The sequence below is a fragment of the Peromyscus maniculatus genome, chromosome 11 (genome assembly GCF_049852395.1).
Source record: "Peromyscus maniculatus bairdii isolate BWxNUB_F1_BW_parent chromosome 11, HU_Pman_BW_mat_3.1, whole genome shotgun sequence".
In the NCBI taxonomy this organism is placed as follows: domain Eukaryota; kingdom Metazoa; phylum Chordata; class Mammalia; order Rodentia; family Cricetidae; genus Peromyscus; species Peromyscus maniculatus.
In genome coordinates this window covers 89,693,356-89,706,403 of record NC_134862.1, presented here as the reverse complement: position 1 = coordinate 89,706,403, position 13,048 = coordinate 89,693,356, and the positions used below count along the sequence as shown (strand labels likewise).

The 13,048-nt window shown below is 50.2% G+C and overlaps 2 protein-coding genes across 5 annotated transcripts in view; both read left to right on the top strand.

Moving 5' to 3' along the window:
- The window catches only part of LOC102902768 (epoxide hydrolase 1-like), a 56,540-nt gene that overhangs the window by 17,958 nt on the left and 25,534 nt on the right, over nt 1-13,048 (top strand). The gene's annotated exons all lie outside the window — the stretch shown is intronic.
- The window catches only part of LOC102903068 (epoxide hydrolase 1), a 31,489-nt gene that overhangs the window by 17,996 nt on the left and 445 nt on the right, over nt 1-13,048 (top strand). For all 3 annotated transcript variants that reach the window (XM_006974179.4, XM_042258725.2, XM_015992987.3), the window contains exons 3-8: nt 1,200-1,380; nt 6,682-6,909; nt 7,808-7,937; nt 8,431-8,639; nt 10,998-11,106; nt 12,518-12,643. In XM_006974179.4, coding sequence (XP_006974241.3) covers nt 1,200-1,380; nt 6,682-6,909; nt 7,808-7,937; nt 8,431-8,639; nt 10,998-11,106; nt 12,518-12,643 — 983 coding nt within the window. The remainder of the gene's footprint in view (nt 1-1,199; nt 1,381-6,681; nt 6,910-7,807; nt 7,938-8,430; nt 8,640-10,997; nt 11,107-12,517; nt 12,644-13,048) is intronic.

Below are 13,048 nucleotides of genomic sequence, written 5' to 3'. Positions count from 1 at the left end.
TTTGGGGGAGGCCAAGGGACATGAAAACCTCTGGGAATAATGACACCTGAGCCACTCCATGAGGCAACAGGCACGTCCCTCCGCTGGAATGTTGAACTTTTAACTGGATCCGCTCTATCTGGACCCTGTGTCCTGGGCAGTCCTTTCTGTCTGAGTTAGGATCATTCATTGCTGTACAGCAAGGCTGGCCCACCATGGCCCAAGGCCAAGTGTAGCCTGCCACTTGTATTTTAACTGCCCAGTGAGGAAACTTTTGCATCTGTAAGGGGTATGGAAAAAAACAAAAAAAAAGTAATAATTGAAGTCAGGCAATGATTGTATGGATTTGAGTTTTAGTCCTGTGTGTAAGTTTAACTGGAGCACAGCTTCACTGCTCATGTGGGGATCGTGTGTGGACACGGCCTCACTGCTCATGTGGGGATCGTGCGTGGACATGGCCTCACTGCTCATGTGGGGATCGTGTGTGGACACAGACTCACTGCTCATATGGGGATTGTGTGTGGACACAGCCTCACTGCTCATGTGGGGATCATGTGTGGACACAGCCTCACTGCTCATATGGGGATCACATGTGGATCGTGTGTGGACACAGCCTCACTGCTCATGTGGGGATCATGTGGGGATCGTGTGTGGACACAGCTTCACTGCTCATGTGGGGATCGTGTGTGGACACAGACTCACTGCTCATGTGGGGATCATGTGTAGACACAGCCTCACTGCTCATGTGGGGATCGTGTGTGGACACAGCCTCACTGCTCATGTGGGGGTCATCTGTGGCAGCTCCTCCACTTCAGGAAATGAATAGAGAGCTTGCATCTTGCCCAAAATCTTGCCATGTGACTCTTTACAAAGCTTTCCAATTCCAAACCTATAGCTGGCTTAGAGTATTAAGAGTATTGTTCACACACCTGAGAAATGAAAAGATGGCTGGGATGGAGCTAAAAGGGAGAACCCACCATGTGTGGCCTGTGCAAAGCCTTCTGTCCTCTCCCTGAACCTCACATTCCACCAAAACAAAGGGATGAAAGGGAATCTGGAGTCCACAGGGAAGAACCATCAGCCTCTCAGGGATCCACTGATGCACATGGGCCCTGTGTGGCCCCTCCGTGGTGCCCATCTATGGCTGCAGGGTTCACGCTGAGTTGTGGACACAAGCTCTCCCCTGCCTCTGCCCACCCACCCTGGCTTCCTCCCTGCAGGACTTACACCAGAGGATTGACAGGTTCCGGGCATCCCCGCCTTTGGAGGGCAGCCGCTTCCACTATGGCTTCAACTCCAACTACCTGAAGAAAGTGGTGTCCTTCTGGAGAAATGAGTTTGACTGGAGGAAGCAGGTGGAGATCCTCAATCAGTACCCCCACTTCAAGACCAAGATCGAAGGTGAGTTTCCAGAACGCCAGCCTGGCGGAGGGGGTGTGTGAGCAGCCTTCCTGTGTGAGGTGAGTGGCCCCAAGTCAATCATGTGGTAGCACCCCAGAATCCAGTGGAAGGTCACTGAGATGTTGTGGTTCACCATCTTGCCATGATGTACAAATAATACCAAGAGTCAACAAACCATCAGTGTGTACAACCAGACATGAGGGCAGAACACTGACTTTGCAACCAGAGACCTGCAAAGTCCAGTTAGCAATATAGAGATCCTTGAGCAGCGTCTATAAGCCTGGGGTCTGAGCATGGCCTGAATCTGCTCAGCTCCTGCTGGAGTTTTGGCCTAGGCAAACTATGGGATGCTCAATGGTCAATCCTATGATAAACTGTCCTGTCCAACTATAGCCCTCAACCTCATGACCAGGTCCTCCCACACTGTCACTCAGACTAGCCATGAAGACACAAAGTTAACTCTATTTCCAGGAAGCGTGACTCCAGGATCATTTTGTCTAAATTAATAGATCCTTAATAGAAAACAAAATTTTGCAACACTTGATTAAGCAGGGAATCTTTAGTAAAATTAACCCCTGCTGTTAATTTTTTAACCCATTTATTTGTATTGTGGTAAAATGCATGTAACATAACATTAAGTACACAGTTCAGTGGCTCAGTGGCAAGAAGTGTATTGTTCCATGGCATGAAGATGATTGTTGTTAGGCAGGATGTTTCCAGAAGTTTTCCACCATCCCGCACTGAAACTCTGCCCGGTCACCCCAGCCCATACTTCTCACCCTACTGCAGCCCTGGGCAGCCCACCTTCCTGTCTCTGTGAATCCGTGTACTCTAGATTACTCACATGATTGACTCACGCAAGTGGCTTTTCCCACTGGTGCCTGGCTTCTTATTCTGTCTTCATCTCCTGGGCAGCTGTCAGAATTTTGTTGTTGCTGTGGGACCCGTGCCTCAAGATGCTCGGCGGGAAGTCTACTGCTCTTCCCTACATCCTGCCCTCTTCTTACCTTTCAAGGCCACAGATTCCATAGTGTGAAGGAGACATTTTCTTTATCCACTCATCCACCCAAGGACACCTTTGCTGCTGTGAATAACACAGAACACAAGTGTTCACTCACCCCTGAAGACCCTGCTTACGGCCAGCACAGTGCTGCCCCTGTGATCCCAGCACTTTAGAGGTGGGGCAGGAGGATCAAGGGTTCAGGGTCAAAGCAGGCTGTCTACATAGGAGCCTGCTTCAAAGCACAAAACAAAGCAAAGCGACTCTTGAACTGTTTGTGCTGCCATCCAGAAATGGCAACGCTGAATCAGATAGAAACTCTGTAGTCAATTTTGTGAGAAACCGCCATGGTGTTTCCATTAGCAACAGAAACATTTTACGTTCCCGCCAGAGTGCGCAGGTGTCCAAATTCTCCACATCCTCCCCCCAGGCTTGTTAATTCCTGGGATTTGTGACAGTGGCCGTGCTAACGGATATGGATCGATATCTTCAGTGTGTGTGTGTGTGTGTGTGTGTGTGTGTGTGTGTGTGTTGTAATTTTGTCTGTGGTGATACAGACATGTTATTCACCATGAATAATGGTATCAAGCATCTTTTTTTTTTTTTTTTGGTTTTTCGAGACAGGGTTTCTCTATGTAGCTTTGTGCCTTTCCTGGGACTCACTTGGTAGCCCAGGCTGGCCTCGAACTCACAGAGATCCGCCTGCCTCTGCCTCCCGAGTGCTGGGATTAAAGGCGTGCGCCGCCTGGCTATCAAGCATCTTTTCATTGCATGATAATCATTTTCAGATCTTTGAAGAAATGTGTGTTCAAATCCTTTGCCCATGGTTTCAGGATGCTGTTTCACTGTATGGTCCAGACTGGTCTGAAATTGGGAGCATAAATGATTCTCCTGCCTCAGCCTCCCAAATAGCTGGGGCTGTAGGTGGATTTGGAGTTACTGTGTGATCAAGTTCCACTCTTCATGAGTGCTGCTATGCTGTTCTCCGGATGCTGGCATCTCCTGCCGTGACTTTACCAAGAGCATCCAAGCCGCTTTACCAAGGCCCCTCTGTTCAGACTGATGAACCAGTCCCCACAGGTCGTCGTTTAAAGCCAAATGATGCCACTTCTTGGGCTCAGACGTGGATCTCTCTGCTGTCTCAACTTTCCTGTGTCCATGCAGCAGATATGAACAGTGTCCTTCTCTAGCCCAGGCACTGTGCTTGAGGGGAATGGCCAGTTAGAAAGGACAGGGGTCCAGCCTTCCTGCCTCACAGTTCGTGGTTAGGGGCAGAAAGAAAGAAAGTTCCAAAGCTGCTTCCTCCAACTGTGAGGAAGGGCTTCCTGGAAAAGGATCCACCACACCAAGATAAGTAGGAGCGAGCCAAGTGTGGGGGACAGTGGGCCAAGGATGAAGACTGAGACAGAGTCCAGGGGCAGGAGGTGCCAAGGGCTGTTTTCTTTCTGGGTGACAAACTCAGAACACAGTTTCACCCCGGTGACCTCTGGACGCGCCCAGTCACTGTGTTACAACACAAAGCTTCCTCCATGTACAAGAGCTCCAAGGTGCCGGGCGGTGGTGGCGCACTCCTTTAATCCCAGCACTGGGGAGGCAGAGGCAGGCGGATCTCTGTGAGTTCAAGGCCAGCCTGGTCTACAGAGTGAGATCCAGGACAGGCACCAAAGCTACACAGAGAAACCCTGTCACGGTGTGTGTGGGGGGGGGTACTCCAAGAAGGCAGTTCCAGCCTGGAGTTCACTCCTGAGCAGTTCTGTGCACTTTTCCCAGGCCTGGCCCTGGCAGGATGGGTTCTGTCTCTTGAACTTAGAATCATGGTTCTCTGTCCTGCCCTACGGGGCCACGTACCAGCTTCAGCCCTCATACCCAGCAAGTCTTCCCTTCCACTCCTTTCCTGGGCCCCACAGTCTGGGGTGGCTCACCCTGTACCCTGCCACCCCCTGCCTTGTGCTGTGCTATGTGGGACCTCTGTGTCCCCAGTGTCTGTGCTTCAGACTCAGACACCTCCCCCAGTGGTGTGTCCAGGTCCTCACTGTCCCTCCGTGGAGCTCCCTGTCCTACCAAATTTCTGCTTGCTCTATAAACCACCAGACCCACCTCTGCCCCTGGCCTCCTGATAGGGTGGCCATGGCCACTGCAAAGAGTCTGAGGGTTTCAGAGGCTGATGGGTAAGTTCACTCGACCGTCCAGGGAGGAGACAGTTGCCCCTGAGGCTGGCAGGTGGTGGTGCAAGCCCAGGCAGGCGCCCAGACTCCTCACCTGACTTCTACCCTACACCTGCCCCCGCCCCCGCCCCCCGGCACTGTCCAGGGAACTTAGGCTCCCAGCCAGTGACACCCCCAACCTCATGACTCCCCCGCTTCTCTCCATACCCAGTATTGCCTTCCTGCACTCACTATGGATTTGTGGGCTGTTGTCCTACAGGAGACCCAACCAAAGCCTTTCCTTCCATGGGAAATGGACCCATGAGGTCACCTCGGCACTACAGGATTTTAACAGTGTCCTCAGGCTGGAATGTGGCCCAGTCAGGTAGCATGTACAAGACACTGGACTCTATATTTAATACTGATAAGAATTAATAATGATGATAATAACTTTAAATTTTTATAATGTAGCTGTTACAAGGGAACGCAGATAAAGGTGAGGATTCCTGTCAGGGTATTCCCATCCCAGATCCAAATTCTGCTCTAACAGAATTACATGAGGGAGAGCTCTGTGGGTGGGTATTTCTTTGTTCTAATTTTAAAATCAGATGATGTGATACTAAACTTTGAATGAAAAATAGCTTCATACCATGCCGTTCAGGCCAAAAATCATAAAAATAAACTTGAAGATAGCAGTAAGTTGAGCGACAGAGAAAGACCCTGGGAGATATTGCTAAGTGGGAAAATCAACATTCCCAAATAGAACAGGCGCGGCTGTTTAGTGTTGTTAAAGGAAGACATGTTCTAGAAGTGTTTCTTGAAAATGCGGACTACACTAAAGGAAGCCTGAGAACACAAGTCAGGCCCTGGGAAGGATCCTGAGAAGGAGGTCAGATTAAAGCCGAGAAGCCCTGGATGGCACAGCACCGGATGTACGTGCCAACGTCACACAGCTTTCAGAGCGAGAAAACGAAGCAGTGTGGTCATCTATTATCCTAGCACTTGAAAGGCAGAGGCAGGGGGATGGGAAGTTGAGGGTCAACCTGGGAGAGTGATAAGGAAAAAACTCTGCAGTGTGACACCGTGGACAAAACTTAAGGATGTTTTTTATATTGTCCTGAGGGACAGGTGTCAGTCACAAAGGATTCCACCTATGTGAGGTATCTGAAACAGAAACGGACAGAAACAGACTAACTGGACTGGGGAGATGCTAAAACTGTGTAGAATGGTGTGGTGATGGCAGATGTGTAAGTTCTAGGGACTGCTCTGTTTTTTATCGCCATAGTGACCAGTGCCGCTGGTGAGGGGCGTGGCTCAGAGTGAATGGATGAAATTTTTAATGAATAATTCTGAGAACTTAAAAGGTTTAGTGTTGGGCTGGAGAGACAGGCTCAGCAGTTAAGAGCACTTCTTGTTCTTGCAGGGGCCCAGCGTTCCCTGCACCCACATGATGGCTCACTGCAAATGGAGTTTTCCCATCACAGAAGCCACTTCCAAATTACCACACAGAGGCTGAATATGAATTATAAATGCTTGGCCAATAGCTCAGGCTTGTTACTAGCTAGCACTTACATTTAAATCAAACCATTTCTATTAATCTATGTATTGTCACATGGCTCATGGCTTTACCTGTCCTCTAGCATGTCTTGCTTCCTTGGTGGCTGGCTGGCATCTCTCCTGACTCTGCCCTCCTTCCCATCATTCTCAGTTTGGCTTTCCCGCCTAACTTCCTGCCCAGCTACCAGCTTGACAGCCTTTTATTAACCAATGAGAGTAATACATATTCACACTGAAGAAAAGGATTGTTCCACAGCAGCTCACAACCATCTGTAACCCCAGTTCCAGGAGATCAAGTCCCCTCTTTTGAACTCTGCAAGCACCAGGCATTTATGTGGTATACAGACATACATTCAATCAAAACACTCATAAGCATACAATAAAATAATCTAAAAAAAAAAAGTTTGGTTTTATAATTGGAAAATGATAAGAAATGCTTCAGCCAATACATATATCAAAAGAACAAAATTAAAATACTTAGTTGTATCACAGCACTTATTCTCTCCCAGGAATGGCACACAGGGAAACAAGATTCCCCAGGACCTCAGCCTCCACTACAGCAGGACCCTCCATCCCTCACCCTGTCTGCTCTCTCCCCAGGGCTGGACATCCACTTCATCCATGTGAAGCCTCCCCAGCTGCCCTCAGGCCGCACCCCAAAGCCCTTGCTGATGGTGCATGGCTGGCCCGGCTCCTTCTATGAGTTTTACAAGATCATCCCGCTGCTGACTGACCCCAAGACCCATGGCCTGAGTGACGAGCACGTGTTTGAAGTCATCTGTCCCTCCATTCCTGGCTATGGCTTCTCAGAGGCATCCAGCAAGAAAGGTACAGGGTGCCGGGGGGTGGTACCTCCCAGACTGTGCTCTGTTCTCACCATCACCTGCTAGGGGCATCACCACCCTGAGCCCTGTGCCACTGTGTGGCTCACAAACCTTTCGGTGGCTACAGTGCCCCAAGGGTGGCAGGACCAGGCACAGTGCCCTGTGGTCTGGGTCATCCTCAGGGTACCAAGGCTCCTTCCTTCCGGTCTCCTGTGAGCTACTTTCTCCTCAGCTGGGGATAGAAAGGTCTGGGGAACTTCACAGGCACCTGAGCACTACCCATGTCTCCCTGTATAAGGCTCACGGTACTGGAAAGTTGTCCTGTGCTGTTTGAGCTCGCGGTGAAGCTGACTCTGGAAACAAAGATGTCGACATCCCTATCCTGACGCCCTAGTTCAGACTCAAGTGTGTTTATCTCAGTGTCCTTCAGGACACTCAGTCCTGGGTCAGGCTGGCCCCTGCCTCTGTAATGGGAAGAGGCAAACATAGCAAACAGCTAAGATTATTTAAAAAAAACATTGTATCCTTGAAGACAGCAAGAAGGCAGATATTTCCAACAGGCATGGCTATGTTTATTCCACGGCATAAAAATGCCTACAGTGGGATGCTCATCCATGGAGAGAAAGCTCTCCCCTGGGAATGCTAGTTGACTGCCTCAGTTTCCCTCTTTGGTTTCTGCAGGATGTTTAGAAGGTCTCTTTATTGCTTGCTTTCTCAGGCAAGTGCCTCCCCTCATCTCTCCAGTCTGTTGTAAATTTCTGATTTGATGATGTTTTGCTATTTTACCTGCTGCTACTGTTGCTGTACCTAAACTCCTTCATTCAGAGCCCAAAGTACAGTCACTGTAGGTAGACCATTCTCCGGACTGCACAGAACACCCTGTCTGTCCCCTTCACACTCAGGGTTCAATTCGGTGGCCACTGCCAGGATCTTCTACAAGCTGATGTCGCGGCTGGGCTTCCAGAAATTCTACATTCAAGGCGGGGACTGGGGGTCCCTCATCTGCACCAACATGGCTCAGATGGTTCCCAAGTGAGTCGGTGAAGTCATACAGGCATGGTACAGCCTCACCGGTATCTGTGTGTGTACAGCCTCTACACAGGACACAGGGCTGTTCACACTAGGCCCTCTTCAGCAATGTCCAAGACATTGGAGCTCCCCTTAGCCAGGCCCCCACAGGCCCAGATGCATATGAGCCTGGAGCAGAGGAAAGAGATCTCCCCTCATTAGGTGGGAGAGGGTGTGTTGACCCCATCCTCTCCTTGGGGTAACTGGGGTGGCTGTCTGAAGCAGAGGGTGAGGTATGTGTTAGACCATGTGGGACAAGATCAACAACAGCCCTGACCAGAATACTCTAGCAAAATTTCCTCCTCCCCAACCACTCACCTCCAACTCAGTGGATACCCCCAAGGGACAGGTGCCAAAGGAAGCTGCCTCTCTGGGCCTGTCCCTTCCTCCCCCATCTCCTCTCACACCTGTCCTTCATAGCAGGTAGACTTACTTGTGCCCATTCCTCTGCCCACAGCCACGTGAAAGGCCTGCACTTGAACATGGCTTTCATCTCAAGAAGTATTTACACCTTGACCCCTCTCCTGGGCCGGCGTTTTGGGAGATTTCTTGGCTACACTGAGAGGGATATTGAGTTGTTGTACCCCTTCAAGGAGAAGGTTTTCTATAGCATCATGAGGGAGAGTGGCTACCTACACATCCAGGCCACCAAGCCAGACACCGTGGGTAAGTATACCAGGGCAGAGCCACAGAGGGAATCCCACTGCCCCTGAGAGCACAGCTCACAGAAAGAAAGCCCCAATAAGGAACACAGGACTCTGTTTTCCGTGCTGAGAACTGAACCCAGGGCATCACACATGCTCGATATGGGATCTGCCACCCAGCACAGCTATAATCCCATATGAGAGGCAGAGGCTAGGAGAACCCCACAAGTTTTAGGCCGGCCTAGTCTACACAGTGAGTTCCAAGCCATCCTAGGCTGCATAGCAAGACTCTTGTCTCAAAAAAAGAAAAAGGAGAAGAGGAGAAGAAGGAGGAAAGAAGAAAAAAAGAAACTAAAACTTTTAATTCATAAGGACATCGATGAGATGATCAAACAAACCATAGTTTGTTCAAAGGTATTTAGAATACAGATTTGTTTTCTAATGGATACGGAACTCATTAACATCTACAAGTAGCCAGGCCAGGTGACCCATGCAGGCCTATAATCCCAGCCGCTCTGGAAGCTGCAGCTAGACAATCCAAAAAGTCCTGCCTGCCTGCGGGGCTGACTCTGAGACCCGATCCCAGAGTAAACATTGTAACCACGTGGGGAGGCAGCTGAGAGGGAGAGTGTTTGCCTTGAAACCGTTAAGTCCCCGGTCCAATTCCCCAGTATAAAAGAAAAATGACCATTGGAAAAAAATGTCTTTCTTCTTGATAGACCAGAATCATTTGTGTTTTCCTGGTTTCTATCGTTTACAGAGCTGTAAAGTAGCTGAAAGACAAGGGAAGGTGGGACCCCCTAAAACAGTGGTTCTCAACCCTCCCAATGCTGTGACCCCTTAATCCAGTTCCTCATGTTGTGGTGACCCCCAACCATAGAAGTATTTTTGTTGCTACTTCCTAACTGTAATTTTGCTACTGTTATGAATGGTGATGTAAATACCCGCTGTGCAGGATCTCTGACCTGTGACCCCTATGAAAGAGTTACTCAACCCCCCAGAGGGTCACATTCCACAGCTTGACAAGCACTGCCTTGGCTGACCCAAGACTGTGAGGTGTCCTCTGAATGTCCCCCAAGTCCACTCAGAGCCTCCCACAGTTCCCTTGACATCCCATACCCACACCAAGGACAGCTCCTAACCATAACAGCACTTTATATAAAGTCAGACTTCCTTCCCAGTTGTGAAGCAGATGTTCATCGTTTGACTAGAAATGCAAAAAATGCAAAAAACAAACAAACAAGCAAACAAACAAAGCAGAGAAGTCAGTCTCCAGCTCTCGTGCCTGCCAGTGGTACTCTCCAGAAGAGCTCGCCAACATTGTCCCTTATGCATGTTGTAAATGCAGATCCCCATGTGTCCAGACACAGGTGACGGCCTCTTTCAGGACCTGAACGCCCCCCCCCCCCGAAATGTCCTAGGGTGCTGTTGCCTGTACTCCCCCTTCTGGTGACTGGACCACACAGCATGGACTTTGCATTCTTGCTCCTTTTCTCAACATGACTTTTGTGAGGCTTTATACAGTTATCCCAGCTGCGGTATATAATGCTGCGATGCATGTGTTCTATACAGTTATCCCAGCTGCGGTATTTAATGCTGCGATGCATGTGTTCTATACAGTTATCCCAGCTGCGGTATATAATGCTGCGATGCATGTGTTCTATACAGTTATCCCAGCTGCAGTATTTAATGCTGCAATGCATGTGTTCTATACAGTTATCCCAGATGTGGTATTTAATGCTGTGATGCATGTGTTCTATACTGTTATCCCAGCTGCGGTATTTAATGCTGTGATGCATGTGTTCTATGATGTTATCCCAGCTGCGGTATTTAATGCTGTGATGCATGTGTTCTATATAGTTATCCCAGCTGCAGTATTTAATGCTGCGATGCCTGTGTTCTATACTGTTATCCCAGCTGCGGTATATAATGCTGAGATGCATGTGTTCTATGATGCTATCCCAGCTGAGGTATTTATGCTGTGATGCATGTGTTCTATACTGTTATCCCAGTCATGATGTTTAAGGCTAGGCATGGCACCTGGAGCCTCATGGGTGCTAAGCATGTGCTGCTCCACTGATCTCCCCTGTCCCTGCTATTTCAATGACTGAGATAGTATTTTAGCCCATGGGTACATCGATATTTATTTGTAACAAACTGTCCTATTTTTGACCAAGATACAGCCCACGTAGTCTGTGAATCCCATGAGATGATGGGAATGTTGACCTCTATTTGCTCTATGAGGCTGCTCAGGCCAGGGCTCCAGAAGTGGGGTGCGTGGCGGGGCTTGCTGCTGCTCTGTGGCACCCACACACCTCCGTCCTGGAGTCATACTCCCTGGGGCCAGGCTTCAATGCCTCCCTTGCTCCATCCCATCCAGGCTGTGCTCTGAACGACTCGCCCGTGGGCCTGGCTGCCTACATCTTAGAAAAGTTCTCCACCTGGACCAAGTCAGAATACCGTGAACTGGAGGATGGAGGCCTGGAGAGGTGAGGCCCCATCACCCTGCCCTCAGACCAGATCCCCAGGCTCTCTGCCTCTCTCGGCCTGCCGTTCCACCTGTCTCCAAGCACTCCATGGGGAAAGCTACCAAGCTTCTTCATTCCTTGGCTTGCTGCACCTCCTACTCCATGGCCAATGGAGTCCTGTGTAGGGGAGGGGGAGGGAGAGGCAAGAAAGGTCCAGTGACTTGTTCAGCCTCCCAGTTGGTGGTGAGACAAAATATGTGTGCCAGGAAGTCCCCAAAGTAGCAAACACCCTTTTAGCTGAACCCTCTCTCATGGGACCCATTTAGCCTGTGAGCTCTATGAAAAACCAATGGGAAGGGGCAGGGTTGTGAGAGTGCACTCGTGTGTGCCTCTGACACACCACTGTGCCAGAGGAGCTTAGCATTGATGCCAAGCTCGTTTGTGGCATGGTCACATTCAGGCGCAGACTGTGAGACACCCAAGTGAGGGTGTCCATTCAGAGCCTGGATCCACAGAGGTAGAACTTGGGTAAAATATCATAAGGAAGAGACAGTCCCGTGTGATCTGGTTAGATATCACAGAAAATGTGGGTGGCGGCATCTAGGGATGCCAGGAAGTCTTGTTGACTACAGAGGAGGTAAAGGACAGAGGGATGGGACAGACAGACTTTAAAAGGGCAGAGTCAGATAAGAGCCCCACTCCTACAGACCTTAGCAATAAGAGCAGTTTCAGGAAGCAGGACTGAGAAAGGATGGAGTGGAGGGTAGAGCAGAATGGAGATGGAGTGGTGGGAAGGGCAGCTGGGAGCAGGGGCCTAGGGGCAACGTGAGACCAGATAGTGTGGCTAGTGCAGGAGGAGGAAGAAGCCAGCGTGGCCAAGGAGGCCAATGGGTGATTCAGGGACCAACACTGGCAGATCACAACTCTAGGGCAGAAAAACCTGGAAACACCAGGCCCAGACTCGTCTGCCAGACTAAGATATTCTCAAAAAGGGCAACATGGAGGTGGGACTGTGATAGACTTGTGACCCATCAGGGCACATCCAAGGGCCTTTGGAGGAGTCAACAACTGGGATGGAGTGTGGTCGGTCAGCTGGGTTCAGAGGCCACTTGGGGCTATAGCTAGTCAGAGTTAAGACTCCTAAGACCACAGGGCTGAATCTCTGAGGTCAGCAAGTGTCACAGAAGGGATGGCAGCATTCTGCAGTAGAGGGTCAAAACAGAGGCCCTTCCACAAGACAGACAGCTACCAGGGATCACTGGAGTCGCGGAAGTCACACCCTTGAGTGGCAACCATAACTCACCAACCCTTCCCTGGGCTCCCAGCATGTGAGAGCTAGACCTTACCCGATGTTCTCAGCCTGAAGGGGCAGCCCTCTGTTCCTGACAGCCATGGCTTTCACTGAGCCTGGACATCCTGTGCTCTTTCCCAGGAAGTACTCCCTGGAAGATCTGCTGACCAACATCATGATCTACTGGACAACAGGAACCATTGTCTCCTCTCAGCGCTTCTACAAGGAGAACGTGGGCCAGGGCATCAATGTCCATAGGCATGAGATGTAAGCCTGGCTGAGCAGGGAGAGGGGCCTCTGGGGCTGGGGCTCGGGCTGGGAACCACTTGGCCTTTAATCCAAAGAAGGTGTGATGGCAAGTTAAGAAAGACATCAGATGTTCTCGGGATCCTGGTCTGCTGGGACAGAGGCACTGGGATCTGCAAGGTCCACATGGAGACCCTCAGGTGACATCAAGACTGGCAAAGTGGGCACTTAGAGGCTCACGTGACCTGTCACATGGTCCTCCCAGGCAGAGAGGGTCCTTAGTGAGTGAAAAGTAGGGACTACAATGGAAGGGTAGTGTAACCCCTTGTCACTAGGGCTCCATATGACCTCGCTGAGTCCTCCCCAGGCCATAGCAGTCTCCTCTGGAAACAGAAGAACACAGCGCCTCAGCCTCATCCCCCCCCT